We start from the raw sequence: 19,352 nt of genomic DNA on the forward strand, positions 1-19,352 counted from the left end.
TTCTACATTTTTCTCCAGCTCTCTCCAGGACCCTCTATTGTGATCCTTGTCAGAGCAATCGGTGGTGGTAGCCGGGCACCATCTAGTTGTACTGAACTCAGTCTGGTGGAGGCTATCATAGTTGTGGTCCATTAGTCCTTTGGACTAATCTTTCTCTTTTGTATTTGGTCTTTTACTGGATTTTTTAATGGAATAACTAATCAAGTGCAACTCTTTTTCAAGGTTATGGATATGCAAGTTTAGCACACTGTACTAAATGTAAGGGTTGAAATGATGGGTGTGGTGTGTGTGTATGTACATGTACAGAGATGGAATTGTGAAGTGTCCAATATTAATCATTGTATAATGTTAATTATTTTACATATCTACCATGTCATTGATAATTCTTAAGTGAGAAATTGTGTAAAATGGCAAAAGACTGAATAAATGCATAACGATTGAATCAAGTGGTTTTCAATGAAACTGCCCATCTTAATAACCAGTTTCAACCTGATTGAAGTTGTTGTTCAATTGCTTAGTCAATAAGAGAAGCCAAAGTTATCCTAATCATTTTCCATTACACTGAAACACTCCATTTAAAGTACTTACTGATTTAATAAATAAATTCATATTAATGTGATGAAATTATTTTGCTATAATGTTTTCTACAATTAGGTTTATTATTTTGGTAGGAAACACACATTAGTCTTTAGTATATTGATAATAAACAAGCATCAAAGCAATAGCATCAAAGTATTGATTAAATGAAACAATGTACAAAGAATTGCAGGGTACAGACTGACTGTAATAAGTCAATGGTACATAACACTGTGAAGCTTTAAAAGATGCTTTGAACTAGTCACTGCATAGATGAAGCCCTGGTGGCACAGTGGTTAAGAGCTTTGCTAACCAGAAAGGTCCACAGTTCAGATCCACCAGCCACTCCTTAGAAACACTTTGGGGCAGTTCTACCCTGTCCTATGGGGTTGCTATGAGTCGGGATCCACTTGACAGCAATGGGTTAGATAGCCTTCAGAAACAGAGCTGAATGTGAGCAAACAGTCTCTAAAATTACATATAGCCTATGCTCCATAGTCCTAAATATACAAAATACCGTCTGTAAATTGCCTTCTTCCATGTAACAAAGACCCAGGTGATACAAACAATCTGCTGAAGCCAATACAGCATTTGGTCCTTTATCAGAATGAGCAAAGACGTCCAATGCCTTTTTAAATGTTCTCACAGCTTCCTATAATAATAAAAAAGAAAGGAGGGTAGAAATTTCTTTCCAATACCTATTTAGCATTACAGCCTTAAATGTTAGCGGGAACTCTAAGCACACAGCCCTGCTCTCATTTCACATGAGGACATGCAGATCTGGAAAGATCACAGATCTTGTGAATATACAGTTAGAAGAGGATCCAGCCAGCGGGTCTGACCTCGTTGAGTCCCACCCAGGTGCCTGTTCTGCAAGCTCGTACTTAAGCAGACTTTATACGCATGGATTTTTAGAAGCATAATTTCTAAATTTTAAATCCTCTTTTGTCATCAAGTCAGATATTAATGCCTAATTTAGGACCAATTTCCTAGTAATTTTCCTGAATGGAATATTGTGAAACTACTTGGTAGTGAAGAATTACCTGATACCATCAGATGCAATTTTAATCAACCTCTGTGCTCTTAATGGGATTCCACTGGCACCAGAAAAATAAACTATCATTAAAATTCATCCATTTAAATTATACAGTCAAAATAGTTAAAACTCTTTAATAAAAAAAGTCAATTTTGCAAATAGAAATGCTATTTGATAATCAACTAATGATTGTATGTACACTTATAAAAAAATACAAATGTTTGTTAATTTAGCCCATATTCTTGTTTTATTTTTATTTTTTTATTGTACTTTAGATGAAGGTTTACAGAACAAATAGTTTCTCATTAAACAGTTAGTACACATATTGTTTTATGACAATGGTTAACAACCCTGTGACATGTTAACACTGTCCCGTCTCAAACATGGGTTCCCTATTACCAGCTTTCCTGTACCCTCCTGCCTTCTAGTCCTTGTCCCTAGGCTGTTGTGCCCTATTAGGCTCATTTTGTTTTATGGGGCTGTCTAATCTGCTGAACGGTGAACCTCAGGAGTGACTTCATTACTCAGCTAAAAGGGAGTCTGGGCGCCATACTCTCGGGGTTTCTCCAGTCTCTGTCAGGCCAGTAAATCTGGTCTTTTTCTGTGAGTTAGAATTTTCTTCTACATTTTTCTCCAGCTCTGTCCGGGACCCTCTGTTGTGATCTGGGTCAGAGCAATCAGTGGTGGTAGCTGGGCACCATCTAGTTGTATTGGATTCAGTTTGGTGGACGCCGTGGAGATGTGGTCCATTAGAACTTTGGACTAATCTTTTAATTGTATCTTGTTTTCTTCATTCTCCCTTGCTCCCGAAGGAGTGAGACCGGTGGAGTATCTTAGATGGCTGCTTACAGTAATTAGCCCATATTCTTAACTGCATTAAATTGCCAGAGACTCAATGAGATTTAATTCGGATATGCTAGGCAGCCTTCCTTGCTTCCCCTAGCAGCTAATCCACATGTTTACAACCAGGGCTTTGAACCGGTTTGTTCTCATTTGAACCCCCGCTGAGAATGTGCATCTCCACCCCAGATATACTGAAACAGAATCTACATTTTAACAAGATCCCCAGGTTATTCTTATGTATAATAAATTTTGAGAACAACTGCTTTACTAGTGGTTCTCAGAATTGGTCCCTAACCATCAGCATTAGCATTGCCTGGGAATTTGTTAGAAATGCAAATTTTCAGCAGGGGTTCAAACCTGAACAAACCGGGTTCAAAGCCCTGTTTTCAACCCACCTCAATATCCATTCTCTTGTCCTCACTCACAGCATATGGCCTTGCCACAGAGAAAATGCATCATCTTCTCAATTTCCCTTGTTTTTACTTTTCAATATAGCTGTATCTTCATCCATTTTCACCTTTTTTTTCCTCTTCTGTCTTTGAATGGGAAGAGCCCTGGTGGCACAGTGGTTAAAGCGCTCAGTTGCTAACCAAAAGGTCAGTGGTTCAAACGCACCAGCCGCTCTGTAGGAGAAAGTGTGGCTTGCAATCTGCTTCCATAAAGATTTATAGCTTTGGAAATCCTATGGTGCAGTTCTACTCTGTCCTATAGGTCACTATAACTCAGAATTGACTCCACGACACTGCTTTTTTTTTTTCTTTTTTGGTGTGTGTGTGGGGGCGGGGGAGTGGTCTTTTAATGGTTTCCGTTCTTCTCCTTTTCAGACCTAACTCTTCAGGCTGTGTTCTTGACCTCATCTCCTTCTGCCCACCTGAGCTCTATCTGTTATTGGAAATAACTTATTTCCTTCCTGTTTTGGGTCTTCACTTCTTCACCGCCTCCTTGAGTTCATAAATCTACTCACACCTTCTAACTTATTTAAATTTAAGTTAACAAATCTTCATTTCCTTCTCTTCCCCCTCTAGTCGATGTCCCATCTTCTTCTCCTTCACTACTCTAAGAAGTCTCCTCAGGGAGACAAGGCTTACAGGTGAGGCATATTTACATTCTGAAACCAGCACTGTCGTTGTGTGGGTATAAAAGCTTGGAGGAGCACAACACTGTTGATATAATTTGAGCAAAATAAAAATATGTTCTGAAGTAGGACAATGACCATAGAAATAGAGAAAGGAAGTGGACTTGGGAGACATTTATAAAGTAGAAACAAGAGAACTTCATTATTGATTTGGATGGAGGAGAGAAGTCAAAGGTAACCCCAGGTTTCTGGCTAGATGACTCCCTAGGGTTTCTGGAAGTTAGAGGAGGAGGAGGGAAAGCAAATATAAAAGAGTATTTCCAAAAAGATGGAGAAATCGACAGTTTTAAATGTAGAAGAAAAGGAGACAAAAATACATACTGAGAAATGACCACTAAATTCGCAATAAGGATGTCATTACTGAAATTGACAAGAGTAATTCATTCCAAATCAGGAGTGTATTCATTTTTTATTACTGAAAATCAAATTTCCATACTTAGCAGTTTATAGCGACACATATTTGTTATCTCACAGTTTCTGTAGATCAAAAGTCCAGGTATGGCTCAGCTGGGTCCTCTACATGGCTTGGCTGGGTCCTCTGCTCTAGGTCTCCCAAGGGTGCAATCAAGCTGCTAGCTGAGCTGTGTCATCACCTGGAAACTTAACTGGGGAGAATCTACTCCCAAGATCATTCAGGTTGTTGTCAGAATTCATTTTTTTGTGGAGGTATGACTGAGAACCCAGCTGCTTGCTGGCTATGGGCCAGAGGCTGCCCTCAGATCCTAAAGATTACCTGTAGTTCCCTTCCACATGGCCTTCTCCATAAGCAGTCACAGCATGACAGTTTGCTTCTTTCAAGCCAGAGGGAGAAAATCTCTCTAGTCTGCTAATAGGGAGTTTCATATAACTTAACACAATCAAAAGAGACATCCCATCAACTTTGCCATGTTCTGTTGGTTAGAAGCAAGTCACAGGTCCTGCCCACCCTCAAGAATACACAGAGCATGATTCACTGAGGGTCACCTTAGTGTGTGTCCACCACAGTCCACCTGCTAGCCCCTAGTGATTCACGTGCCTCCCACATGCAAAATACATTCTTCTATTCCAAGATCCCCAAAACTCTTATCCCATTACTGCATCTGCTCAAAGTCTAAAATATCATCATCTAAACCAGGTCCAGATGTACATGAGGCATTTGGGTAATATCTATTAAATACAACTCCTGGGGCATACTTTCGCTCCATCTGTGTAGCTGTAAATTAAAGAGAAAAATCACCGACATACAATGGTGAGACAGCCATAGGACAATAGCCTTAGACATTTGAGTTCAAACGGGTCCATGGATGTTCTCAAATCCAGCCAAGAAAATGTCAAGGGTCTCTTGATTAGATTTCAAGGCCTAAGAATAATTCTCCATTGTCTCTTAGCTCTGCCCTCTGAGTTCTTTGTCCCACCCTCTGAATGATCCTTGCTTTTCATAAAAGTCCAACGGGCCTGCAGATGAGTAGTGTTATCAGCATTCTTCCTGCCAGTATCATTTTGAAAGTCTGACAGCCTCCTTTCATTTTATGCTTTATCTGTCCCTTTTGGTCCAAACTGGTAGTATTTCTGATGAAATAATTTTCTCAGAAACTTTGGGGACCTTCCTTGGATTTCAAAGAGATTCATTTCGTTAGACAAAAGCCACATCCAATAATCCCTACTCTACCTAGGTCTCTTGCTGAGGTGGTTGAGAGACAAGGCCTTTAATCTTCGAGAGGTCCTCTGGTTTGGTTGAGAAGGTCTGTGAGGCATCTCATTCATTTCTTGAAAAGGCTCTAAGGTGACTGAATATCTTTTAATCTTTCTGAGGTCTTAGGCAAAGGTTGTACTGTCACACCTTGAACTTTTTCCTAGAACACGCTTTCCTGACAATGAATATCTTCAGTTTAGCATCTTTTGCCATCTGGAGAAGCTGAGAATTTTCATCAGCAGGCCCTGGTTTCTTTTGTTTACTGTTTCTTAACTCAATTTCAATCTCCTCTAGAATTTTACTTTAAACAGCAAGAAAACCCAGCACACCTTCAGCACTTACTTGGAAATCTTTCACTTCTATAAACCAGCAATAAATAAAAAATACTTTTTTAAAAAGATATCAGTTACAGTAGAAACAAAACTGAGGAGGCGGGGCCAAGATGACGGAGTAGTTAGACACTTCAGATGGACCCTCTTACAACAAAGACCCAAAAAAAACAAGTGATTCCATTATATATGGCAATCTGGGAGGCCTGAACATCAAAGGCAGAGTTGAGGAACCAGACTGAGTGGCAGGGGGAGGGTGAGACAGTACAGAAGCAGCGAGGAGTTGCTAGACCTGAGCCAGTGAGAGCCTGAGACCTTCAGGCCTGAGCAGCTTGTGGGTGAGCGGTGAGGCAGACAAGCGGCGGCGCTGGTGAGGTGCGTTTTCCACACCGGGAGAGACCTAGCACCAGAGAGTCCACACGGCCACCCAGAACCAGTGGGAAGCAGCCCTCGTCGGCGAAAGATAAGTACTTGCGTGCGGCCTACCACATGGATCAAAAACGCCCCCCTTAGGGAAAAACCTCTCTCCCATTTACCTCCCCACTCCCTGCTCTGCACTGGGTTCCGGACTAGCTTCAGCAATGGTTGAGTCCCCTGGGCCAGAAGTAGGATCCGTCACACGCCCAGAGCTATTCTCCCTGCCTTGGAGAGTGAACAAATTAATGAACAGAAAAAAATAAACTGCCGACTCCCCTAAGCCAGGAACCCAGAGTAGGCACAGCTCCTTTGCCTAGGCACAGGCAGAAGGGATCCAGGGACTTTGAGTGCCTTTCCCGCTGCACAGACTTGTGTGGGCCCGTCTTAACACATAGGCCCTCATTACCGCAGTATAACAGGGTATATATGGGAACTCTAACTTCAATTGTTTCACCTGTGAAGAGGCAGGTTCTTGATATTTGACGCTGCTCTGCCCATGGAGCAGGGTATTCACCTAATCAAACCAGGGGCCTGAGGACCGATGACTCCAAACATGCCACCTACCCACCTGTGATAGGGGCCCATGAATAAGAGGTGCCCCCCAGTCCTTACAGTCAACAGCATTAGGTGCTCACAGTTCGGCTGCAAAACCCAACCACCTTATGCGCTCTAGGGAACAGGGACACACCTTCCTCCTAGACACTCGGGGGCAGTCGTCAGCCCCCTGCCTTGCTCATAGTGTGTCCCCCTACTGCAGCCAGTTGCCTGTGCCTACACCAATCACCCATGCCTGTCTAGGACTGCCAGTGAGAGCCTACACCACACACTTGGTGGCTATCTACCTGGGCACCTGAGCTGAATTCATACAGGAGGAGTGGACGGATTCCTGAGCTCACATACCTAATAACAGATCTAACCACCTGGTGACAGGACATTAGAGCTTGAAAAGTGCCAATAATCAAACTAGCTCATTTGAGCAGCCTATTTGGGCATATAAAAACAAAACAAAAACTATCTGTTCTGTAAGCCTTCACCTGAAGTACAATAAAATATTAAAAAAAAAAAAAAAAAAAAAAAAAAAAAAAAAAAAAAAAAAGAAAACGAAACAAAAAAAAAAAAAAAAAAAACAAAACAAGAAGCTAGGAGACAGTAAGCAAACATAAATAAACGTAAGACCCTATTGATGGCTCGAAGACAACAGTCAATATCAAATCACATACAGAGGCAATCCATGATGGTTTCAGCAAGCTCCCAAAATAAAGAATCTAGAAATTTTCCAGAAGAGGAAAATTTCTCGGAATTACCAGAGGCAGAATACAAAAGATTAATATATAGAACTCTTCAAGAAATTAGGAAGAAAATTAAGCAAAACACAGAACACACAATAGAGGAAATTAAAAAGATTAGAGAACAGCAGAATGACAAATTTAACAGACTGCAAGAATCCATAAAGTGACAACAATGAGAAATCCAAAAGATTAACAATAAAATTTCAGAATCAAACAATTCAATACAAAGTCATAGGAGCAGAATTGAGGCAATGGAAGTCAGACTTAGTTAGAGTGAAGATAAAGAACTTGACACCAACTTATCTGAGGAAAAATCAGATAACAGGATTAAAAAAGAAGAAACCCTAAGAATTATGAGCAACTCTATCAACAGAAATAACCTACAAGTGATTGGAGTACCAGAACGGGGGGGATAACAGAAAATAGAGAGAGAATTGTTGAAGATTTGTTGGCAGAAAACTTCCCTGATATCGTGAAAGATGAGAAGATATCTATCCAAGATGCTCATCACACCCCACATATGGTAGATCCCAAAAGAAAGTCACCAAGACATATTATAATCAAACTTGCCAAAACCAAAGATAAACAGAGAATTTTAAGAGCGGCTAGGGATAAACAAAAAGTCATCTACAAAGGAGAGTCAATAAGAATAAGCTCGGACGACTCAGCAGAAGCTATGCAGGCAAGAAGGCAATGGGATGACATATAAAAGCCATGAGGGAGAAAAACTTCCAGCCAAGAATTATATAGCCAGCAAAACCATCTCTCAAATATGATGGCGAAATTAGGGCATTTCCAGATAAACAGAAGTTTAGGGAATCTGCAAAAAACAAACCAAAATTACAATAAATACTAAAGGGAGTCCTCTGGTTAGAAAATCAGTAACATCAGATAACAACCCAAGACTAGAACACAGGACAGAGCAACCAGATACCAACCCAGATAGGGAAGCCAAAAAAGTAAATCAAAGCTAAAACACTGAAAATACAGAAACAGATGTTGATATGTAAAAGATGACAACATAAAAACAAAAAAGAGGGACTTAAAAAATGTAGACATAGATTTTTCATATGGAGAGGAAGTCAAGGCTATACAAAGAAATAAAAGTGTTATAAACTTACAAAGACAGGGGTAAATATTAAGGTAACCACAAAGAAAACTAAATATTCTACAAGTCAAAATAAAAAACTAGAAAAATATCAAGACTCAGCAAACACAAAATCAACAACAATGAAAAAGATGAAAAGAAAACACATAAAGAAAAACAACTCAGCACAGAAAATTAAGTGGAACAAAGCAACTGTGAACATCACACAAAAAAAGACATCAAAATGACAGCACTAAACTCATACCTATCAATAAATTACGCTGGATATAAATGTAGTAAATGCACCAATAAAGAGACAGAGAGTGGCACATTGGATAAAAAAAACATGACCCACCTATATGTTGCCTAAAAGAGACACAATTCAGACTTAAATACACAAAAAAACTTAAACTCAAAAAAGAGCAGGAGTGGCAATATTAATCTTTGACAAAATAGACATTAAAGTAAAATCCACCACTAAAGGATAAGGAAGGACACTATATAATGATTAAAGGGTCAATACACCAGGAGGACATAACTATAATAAATATTTACGCACCCAATGACAGCACTCCAAAATACATAAAACAAACTCTAACAGCACTGGAAAGAGAGACAGACAGCTCCACAATAGTAGTAGGAGACTTCAATACACCACTTTCGGTGAAAGACAGAACATCCAGAAAGAAGCTCAACAAAGACATGGAAGAGCTAACTGCTATAATCCACCAACCTGATCTCACAGACATATACCGAACACTCCACCCAACAGCAGCCAGTATACTTTCTTTTCCAATGCATGGGGAATATTCTCCAGAATTAACCACATATTAGGCCATAAAGCAAGCCTTAACAAATCCAAAGCATGGAAATATTACAAAGCATCTTTTCTGACCATAAAAGCCATAAAAGTAGAAATCAACAACAGAAAAAGCAAGGAAAAAAAATGAAACACATGAAAACTGAACAACACCTTGCTCAAAAACTACCGGGTTACAGAAGAAATTAAGGATGGAATAAAGTAATTCATAGACTCAAACAAGAATGAAAACACGTCCTAGCAGAACCTTTGGGACACAGCAAAAGCAGTGCTCAGAGCTCAGTTTATAGCAGTAAATGCACACATCCAAAAAGAAGAAAGGGCCATAATTGAAACATTAACCCTACAACTGGAACAAGTAGAAAGACAGCAGCAAAAGAAGCCCTCAGGCACCAGAAGAAAGGAAATATTGAGAATTAAAGAAGAATTAAATGAAATAGACAATAGAAAAACAATTGAAAGAGTTAACAAGAACAAAAGCTGGTTCTTTGAAAAGATCAACAAAATTGATAAAGCACTGGCCAAACTGACAAAAGAAAAACAGGAGAGGAAGCAGATAACCTGAGTAAGAAATGAGATGGGTGATATCACAACAGACCCAAATGAAATTAAAAGAATCATAACAGAATACTATGAAAAACTGTACTGTAACAAATTTGAAAACCTAGAGGAAATGGATAAATTTTTAGAAACTCACTACCTACCTAAACTAACACAAACAGAGGTAGAGAAACTAAATAAACCCATAACAAAAGAAGAGATTGAAAATGTAATTAAAAAACTCCCAACAAAAAAAAGCCCTGGACCAGATGGCTTCACCAGAGAATTCTACCAAACTTTCAGAGAAGAGTTAACACCACTACTACTACAGGTATTTCAGAGCATAGAAAAGGATGGAATACTCCCAAACTCATTCTATGAACCCAGCATAACCCTGATACCAAAACCAGGTAAAGACACCACAAGAAAAGAAAATTACAGACCAATATCCCTCATGAACACTGACGCAAAAATCCTCAACAAAATTCTAGCCAATGGAATTCAGCAACATAAAAAAAAAAAAAAATTCATTATGATCAAGTGGGATTTCCACCAGCTCTGCAGGGATGGTTCAACATTACAAAAACAATCAATGTAATCCACCACACAAATAAAACAAGATAAAAACCACATGGTCTTATCAATCGATACAGAAAAAGCATTTGACAAAGTCCAACACCCATTCGTGATAAAAACTCTCAACAAAATAGGAATAGAAGGGAAATTCCTCAATAATATTAAAGGCATTTATACAAAGCCAATAGCCAACACCATCCTAAATGGAGAGACTTTGAAAGCATTCCCTTTGAGAATGGGAACCAGACGAGGATGTCCTCTATCATCACTCTTATTCAACATCGTGCAGGAGGTCCTAGCCAGAGCAATTAGGCTAGAAAAAGAAAAAGGGCATCCAAATAGGGAGGGAAGAAGTCAAAGTATCTCCATTTGAAGATGATATGATCTTAGACACAGAAAACCCCAAAGAATCCACAAGAAAACTACTGGAACTAACAGAAGATATCAGCAAAGTTTCAGGATACAAGATTAACATACAAAAATCAGTTGGATTCCTTTACACCAACAAAGAGAACCTGGAAGAGGAAATCACCAAATCAGTACAATTTACAATAGCCCCCAAGAAGATAAAATACTTAGGAACAAATCTAACCAGAGACGTAAAAGACCTATACAATAAAACTACAAGACACTACTGCAAGAAACCAAAAGATACCTGCATAAGTGGAAAAACATACCTTGCTCATGGATAGGTAGACTCAACATTGTGAAAATGTCAATTCTACCCAAAGCAATCTACAGATACAATGTAATCCCGATCCAAATTCCAACAGCATTTTTTAAGGAGATGGAGAAACAAATCACCAACTTCATAAGGAAAGGGAAGAGGCCCCGGATAAGTACAGCATCACTCAAGAAGAACAAAGTGGGAGGCCTCACACTACCTGATTTTAGAACCTATTATACTGCCGCAGTAGTCAAAACAGCCTGGTACTGGTACAACAACAGATACACAGACTAATGGAACAGAATTGAGAATCCAGACATAAATTCATCCACCTATGAGCAGCTGATGTTTGACAAAAGCCCAAAGTCCATTAACTGCGGAAAAGACAGTCTCTTTAACAAATGGTGCTTGCATAACTGGATATCCATCTGCAAAAAACTGAAACAAGACCCATACCTCACACTATGCACAAAAACTAACTCAAAAAGGATAAAAGACTTAAATATAAAATAGAAAACAATAAAGATCATGGAAGAAAAAATAGGGACAACACTAGAAGCCCTAATACATGACATAAACATAATATGAACCATAAGTAACAAGGCACAAGCACCAGAAGAGAGACTAGATAACTCGGAGCTTCTAAAACTCAAACACTTATGCTCATCAAAAGACTTCAACAAAAGACTCAAAAGACTGGGAAAAAATTTTTGGCTACTACAAATCCGATCAGTGTCTAATCTCTAAAATCTACAAGATACTGCAAGACCTCAACAACAAAAAGACAAACAACCCAATTAAAAAATGGGCAAAGGATATGAACAGGCACTTCACCAAAGAAGATATGCAGGCAGCTAATATAAACATGAAGAAATGCTCATTATCATTAGCCATCAGAGACATGCAGATCAAAACTACAATGAGATATCATCTCACCCCAACAAGGCTATCCTTAATCCAAAAAACACAAAATAATAAATGCTGGAAAGCTTGTGGAGAGACTGGAACACTTATACACTGTTGGTGGGAATGTAAAGTGGTACAACCACTTTGGAAATCTATTTGGTGCTTCCTTTAAAAGCTAGAAATAGAAGTACCATACGATCCAGCTATCCCTATCCTGCTCCTTGGAATATATCCTAGAGAAATAAGAGCCGTGACATGAATAGATATGTGCACACCCATGTTCACTGCAGTACTGTTCACAATAGCAAAAAGATGGAAACAACCTAGGCACCCATTAATGGACGAATGGAAAAACAAATTATGGTATATTCACATAGTGGAATACTACGCAACAATAAAGAACAATTATGAAGCCGTGAAACACAGCATGGAGGAAGCTGGAAGTCGTTATGCTGAGTGAATTTACTCAGTCACAGAAGGACAAATATTGTATAAGACCACTATTATAAGAACTCAAGAAATGGTTTAAACACAGAAGAAAACATTCTTTGATGGCTACGAGGGTAGGAAGGGAGGGTGAGGATTATTGACTAACTAGATAGTAGACAAGAATTATCTTAGGCGAAGGGAAGGACGGCACACACTACAGGGGAAGTCAGCACAACTGGACTAAACCAAAGCTAAGAAATTTCCTAAATACAATCAAACACTTTGAGGGACAGAGTAGCAGGAGTAGGTGTCTGGGGACCATGCTTTCAGGGGACATCTAGGTCAACTGGCATAACAAAGCTTATTAAGAAAATGTTCTGCATCCTACTTTGGTGAGTGGTGTCTGGGGTCTTAAAAGCTTGCAAGCGGCCATCTAAGATGCATCAATTGGTCCCAACCACCTGGAGTAAAGGAGAATGAAGAACACCAAAGACACAAGGAAAGTAGTAGCCCAAGAGACAGAAATGGCCACATAAACCAGAGACTTCATCAGCCTGAGACGAGAAGAACTAGATCATGCCTGGCTACCACCAATGACCACCCTGACAGGGAACACAACAGAGAGTCCTGGATGGAGTAGGAGAAAGGTGGGGTGCAGAACTCAAATTCTAGTAAGAAGACCAGACTTAATGGTCTGAGACTGGAGGTACCCTGGAAAGCATGGCCCCTGAATTCTCCATCAGCCCAGAACTAAAACAATTTCCGAGGCCAACTCTTCAGACAGGGATTGGACTGGACTGTGGGACATAAAGTGATACTCATGATGAGTGTGCCTCTTAGCTCAAGTAGATACAAGATACTAAATGGACAGCTTCTGTCTGGAGGTGAGATGGGAAGGCAGAGAGGGTTAGGAGCTGGTTGAATGGATATAGGGAATCAGGGGTGGAAAGGAGGAGTGTGCTGTCACAGTATGGGGAGAGCAATGAGGGTCATATAACAATGTATGTATAAATTTTTGTATGGGAAAAAATAAAAGAAAGAAATAAAAATGAAAAGAATACCTACAAATATATCTAACAAGAGATGTGTAAAATCTATTTAAAAGAAAAGGTTATATAAATGAGGAGATGTATCATCATGTCCATGAACAATTTAATATCATAAATGTGTCAGTTCTCTCTAAAATAATCTAAGGATTCAATATAATTTCAATCAAAATCCAAACAGAGTTTTTTAACGGATATTAACAAGCTGAATTAAAAATGTATACGGAAGAGTAAAGGCCCAAGAGTAACCAGGAATTTCCTGGAGAAGAATATGGTATACAGATTTTCTCTACAGGATATCGAAAATTATAATAGGGCTGTAGAAACTAAAACACCATATTACTTGGCTAAAGAGAGAAACTGGCGGAAAAAAAAAAAAAAAAAAGAGGAATAGAGAGCCCAGAATCAGACCCACACATATATGAAAACTTGCATGATAGATGTAGCCAGCACTGCAGATCTGTGGGTTAAGGAGAACTATTTAATAAATGATACTGGAACATTTCCATATGCCTACTAGGAAAACTGAAATTTACCACTATTTCACACACAAAAAATATCAATTCATGACAGAGTAAGATCTTAAATGGAAAAAGCAATATTTTAAACTTTTAAAAGAAAATATAGAAGAATATGTTTATGACCTTGGTGTAGGGAAGGATTTCTTAAACAAGTTTTTTTTTTAAATTTCTGACTATAAAATAAAAGATAGACCTATTAAAGTACATTAAAAGAACCTCTGCTAATCAAAAAACACCATAAAGAAAAAGAAAGATTCACTATAAATGAATCATAATGATTCACAATAAATGAATCATAATGATTCACAATGAAGTCACAAATTATGAGAAGATACTGTGGCACACAAGGAGCCCTGGTTGCATAGTGGTTCAAGCATTTGGCTGCTAACCAAAACGCTGGCGGTTCGAACCCACCAGCCACTTCATGGGAGAAAGATGTGGCAGTCTACTTCCATAAAAATGTGCAGCCTTGAAAACCCTATGGGGCAGTTCTACTCTGTCCTATATGGTCATTATGAGTCAAAACTGACTCGAAGGCAGTGGGTTTGGTGTTTTATTTTTGATGTGGCACACAAATAATCGACCAAGTATTACTATACAGAATTTATTTTTTAAATGGCTACAAATCAATAAGAAAAAGATAAACAAGATATGTACAGGCAATTGATAGAAAAGAAGATATGACTGACTACTGAACATATCAAAGATGCTCAACCTGATGCTCAAACTGAGAAATGCAAATTAAGATCACAATGAGACATCAGTTTTTATCAAGCTGTATTGTTGCTGGGTGATGTAGAGTTGATTTCGACTCATAATGACCACACATGACAGAGTAGAACCTGCCCCATAGGGCTTTCTTAGTTGTAATCTTTATGAAAGCAGACTGCCAGGTCTTTCCCCAAAAAAGACCATTTGTGTCCCCAGGGCTTCATTTTTATCTAGCAGATTGGCAAAAATGAAGTCTGACAATATCAATCATCATAAAGGATGCGAGAGCAACAGGAATACTTATACAGGAACACTTATACAGCAGGTGGGAGAACAAATGAATGGAACAATGTATTATTTTCTTAAAAGTTGAACATTCACATTCTCTATATACCAGCAATTCCACTCCTATGAATATATCCTGGAAAACTACCTCACATGTTAACAGAAGACATGAAAAAAGAATATTTAGATCAGCCACATTCTTAAAAGCTAACAGAACAAATGGAAACAGCCCAGATGCTAATGGAAGAATAACTAGTATAATTTAGTTTTGTAAAAAGTATGTAAACAGACTAAGAACAATATATCAATTCCAATATCAATGTATCAGGTTTAAGTAAACATCATTCAGAAGACTTTTCACCTTGTTTCTCTTGGCCTTCATTTGCGCTTTTGCTAATAGAGCATACATGATTATCTCGGGCTTACTCAAAGTGATCGTGTGTAAGACCTGAATGGCTTTGTCGTGGTTTTCACAAAAGGAATAAATGAGCGCTTGCTGTACAGGACTCAACTCAATGAGACCTAAAAGAAACAGAAAGGTTTATCAATGTCTTGTGGTATCTGTGCCAACTACCTAGGATTTAGAATATAATCATTTTAAGGAAGTCAAGCAATTCAAAAATTTTCCTATATAAAATGAATTAACAAATGAATATTATACTAAAATCTATTACTACCAGAAAACAGTAAGAGATTACAATTATAAACATGTAAAATTATAAGCCTGTTATTTCCTATAATAATGTCTCTCACAAAATTCACTGTTATGAATCATTATTTTATTAGTTAATTATGCACATACAAAACTGAAGTTTTAAAGTTTCAAAATCTAACTTTGACTTTTTAGTGGATCTTTCATACTATCTGTTGTTGTTAGCTTCCACTGAGTCGGCCCTGACTCATAGCAACCCCGTGCACAACTGAACTAAACTCTGCCAGGTCCTGGGCCATCCCCATGATCGGTTGCAGATCAGACCATTGTGATCCGTGAGGTTTTCAGTGGCTGATTTATGGAAGTAGATTTCTAGGCCTTTCTGCCTAGTCCATCTTAGTTTGGAAGTTCCGCTGAAACCTGCTCAGCATTATAGCAACATGCAAACCCGCTCTGACAGACCGGTGATGGTTGCACGAGGTGCACTGGCCAGGAATCAAACTCAGGTATCCCACATGGAAGGCAAGAATTCTACCACGGAACCACCAATGCGCCCCCATATTATCTGTACGCAGCTACTGAAAATAGTGTAAAAATTTTACAAAGATATTTCTTTTTAAGATACTTATAATTTTTACGTTAATTATATTTACCTTTGTTCATTTCTGCTACTTGATAAATTGTGAACTTTGCAAGATCAAATTGTTTCATTGTAAGAAGATATTGTCCTCTGGAAGAAATAATAGCTTTCTGATTCTAAACAGTTAAAATAATTCTTGTAAAATAAAATTTCTTATACAGGTAGTTCATGACTTACAAAGGGGCTCCGTTCAAGGGTTCTGACATAAGTCAAATATCTCTTTTTTTTTTTAGTTTTCATCATTATTGCCTTTTATTACCAGTAACTTTATAAATCTGATCTTTGTCTTTGGGGGTTGGAAACATTACTTATAAACTTACAAATATAAATTAATACATAAAAACATACATACATTAAAAAATACACAAATCATTAAGAAAAAGGACAGTTGTTAAGTGCAGTTCGTGTAACTCAAATACATCATAAGTCAGCGACTACCTATAAATAGTTACTTAAAATGTTACCAGTATAATACAGTCACTAATATATACATATGTATGCACACAAAAATCATGTGAAGATTATATTTTATATAGTCTAAACCGCTCAATTAGCATGGAGATGTGATGAGAAAACAATTAAGAAAACGTGATATCAAAATAAATACTTAAATATATTTTTTGCAATTGTCTGTATTTAAAATATTATACTGTTGATGAGAAATTATTAAAAGATAACCAAAGTTCAAGGGACGTAAAAGGGGAGAAGTATTTATATAAACAACCAAAACGTGGTTCAAGAATCAAAAGACATAACATCAAAAGACAATCAGAAAGCATTTTTCTGTATCATTTTCCCAAGTTTGTAAATCCTGAGAAGTTAGAACATTTTTTTGGTAATGATGATTCATAACTAGCAAAGAGTCCCTTTACAGCAACCTCTAAATACGGCATTTGAAATACAATTAAAATGTGTCATTTTTTTCCCACTGTATTACCTGAGGCTTATGTTTGAATTACCTGAGGTTTCATTTTTTTTTTTTGTGGACACGATCAAAATAACTGTTGACATTTCTTACATTACTCTCATGAGATACATGTTAACTATATAACCAGTAATCTAGAGAGGCTTCAAACAACTTAAACACTAACAGTTATGTTTTGATGCAGGGATAGAGCAAAGGAAGAGATCTGGTTATCTTATGTAATAAATTATCTTCAAGTTTAGCAAAAATGGTAACTACATCTGGCTTGCTGATGGGGAGATGGCAATTGCTGGGAGATTAAGTATAAAATGAGGAGGCTAGAAGAAACAAAATTATTTAATTAGAGATTTAAAGATCCCAGCAATCAGCTCGAATGTGAAGCTATCCCAAGAAGAGTTGTATTTCTATGCTCATACCTTATTATATATAATTGGATTCCATCTGGCTGAAGGTGGATAGCACAAGACAAATCTCTTACTGAGTCTTTCAATTTATGCAACTGTTGAGTGACAAACAGAAACTTAGCTCCTAATAATACTGATTGTTTCCTTTACAACGTGTATCCCCTCCCACCATTCACTACAGAAATTTTGCAGTTACATCTCTTAATACATTTTTCTTAAGAATCAACAAAATAAATGGGATAAAGAAAACTAAAAAAAAAATTTTTTAATGCAAAGTCTTTTTTTAACCATTTGTCTTTAATTTTGAAGAATGATGACACACCTACATTATATTTAATTTTACATTAATGTGGTTGTATCATAATTCCAGTTTGGGGAGGTTGTGGATTTCTGTTTTCGTCTGGCTTTCCAGTCTTTCTCTCTCAACCACATAACCCTCTTCACCAAACTTTACCGTATTAATGAACTAGCACGTGAAGGAGAGGAAAAGTGTAGAAGTCAATTCTATTTAAAAATAAGTGAGAAAAAAACATGTTTGCATCAAAATCAATGAATAAAAGAATCAATTAATGAAACAAGATATAAGGGTGAAAAAGGAGATTGGTTTAGCACCAATATACAATAAAAGGTAAACACTGATTTTTTCTGTAATATTGGCCACATAAACTGTTCCCGTTATCCCTTCTGAATGAGAGCGTGACTATTGTGACTATTCTGAAAAGGCACATCTAAGCCTGGAGTAGAGATACTACCCAGCGATCCAAGTCTTTGAAATTGACACTGTTTAACAGATTAGTACTTCTAAGTCATTAACCTTGGGTAGCAAGTGAGTGTATTTTGCTTATAGCACAGAAAGTGAGTCAAAGATTTCATGAACAAAAAGATGAGCTGTGGTAGTCATTAGTACCGTTCACCAAATATCTACAGCTCTGTCTTCTGAGCACATGGTAAGATTGCACTTCGTGGCCCTCAAGGACAGACGCGTGTGTCATTTCTGAGCCAGAGTTTTTAACTGAAGGTGAAAAGACCTTCCAGAGATCTTTTCCTCTGCTATGAGAATTCACAATATTCCAATAATGGCTCCTTCATCAGCCTGGGTCCTAAAATTGGGACAGTGGAGAGCACAGCCTCCAGCCAACCATCAATGGGCATGCAATGTGAGCAAGAATTCTACCTTTGTTATTTTTAACACGGTGATTTTGATGTTGCTTTTTACCGCAGCATAACCTAGCCTATCCTGACTGAAGCCAGTGTGACCACAGCAGTGTGAGCAAGAGGACTTGTAGGAGATAAGCCAGCTCATGTAGGCTTATCATTGCAGGCCTTTGGGAGGATTTGGCTTTTATTCTGAGCGCAAAGAGAAACTAGTGAAGGGTTCCGAGCAAAGAAGTGAGATAATTTGACTTGTGTTTTAACAGGATCACTGTGACTGCTGACTTGAAAATTTATTGAAAAGGAGTGAAAAGCAGAAGTAAAATGACCAGGAGGCACTGCAGTAATCCTGCTGAGATATGGCTGTGTCTTGGACAGGGTGCTTAGCGGTGGAGCAGTGAAAAGCGGTTATCTATTTTGAAAGGCAGAGATAACAGTTAACAGTGATTAACAGATTTGGTTGGTGTTGCGGGGAACTTTTATTGTTTATTATACTGTTTGAATTTGTTACGCTAAGAATACATTACATTTATATTTTCTAAATTAAATAACTTGTAAAAATTAAACAAAATTTAAAAGAAAGTATGCAACAGTTGGGATCCCATTCTATGCATGTATTCCATTCTACAACCCACCCACTTGCCCACAGAACTATACATGTGCATACACACACACACACACACACACACACACA

At 37.9% G+C, this 19,352-nt stretch overlaps 1 protein-coding gene across 1 annotated transcript in view; it reads right to left on the minus strand.

Moving 5' to 3' along the window:
- TTC6 (tetratricopeptide repeat domain 6) overlaps positions 1 to 19,352 on the minus strand; it is a 249,006-nt gene that overhangs the window by 49,577 nt on the left and 180,077 nt on the right. The window contains exons 20-23 of the mRNA XM_012555603.2: positions 17,519 to 17,601; positions 16,191 to 16,267; positions 15,247 to 15,407; positions 1,094 to 1,228 (exon numbers count right to left, since the gene is read on the minus strand). Coding sequence (XP_012411057.2) covers positions 1,094 to 1,228; positions 15,247 to 15,407; positions 16,191 to 16,267; positions 17,519 to 17,601 — 456 coding nt within the window. The remainder of the gene's footprint in view (positions 1 to 1,093; positions 1,229 to 15,246; positions 15,408 to 16,190; positions 16,268 to 17,518; positions 17,602 to 19,352) is intronic.

Source organism: Trichechus manatus, unplaced genomic scaffold (genome assembly GCF_000243295.1).
Source record: "Trichechus manatus latirostris isolate Lorelei unplaced genomic scaffold, TriManLat1.0 scaffold00043, whole genome shotgun sequence".
NCBI lineage: Eukaryota > Metazoa > Chordata > Mammalia > Sirenia > Trichechidae > Trichechus > Trichechus manatus.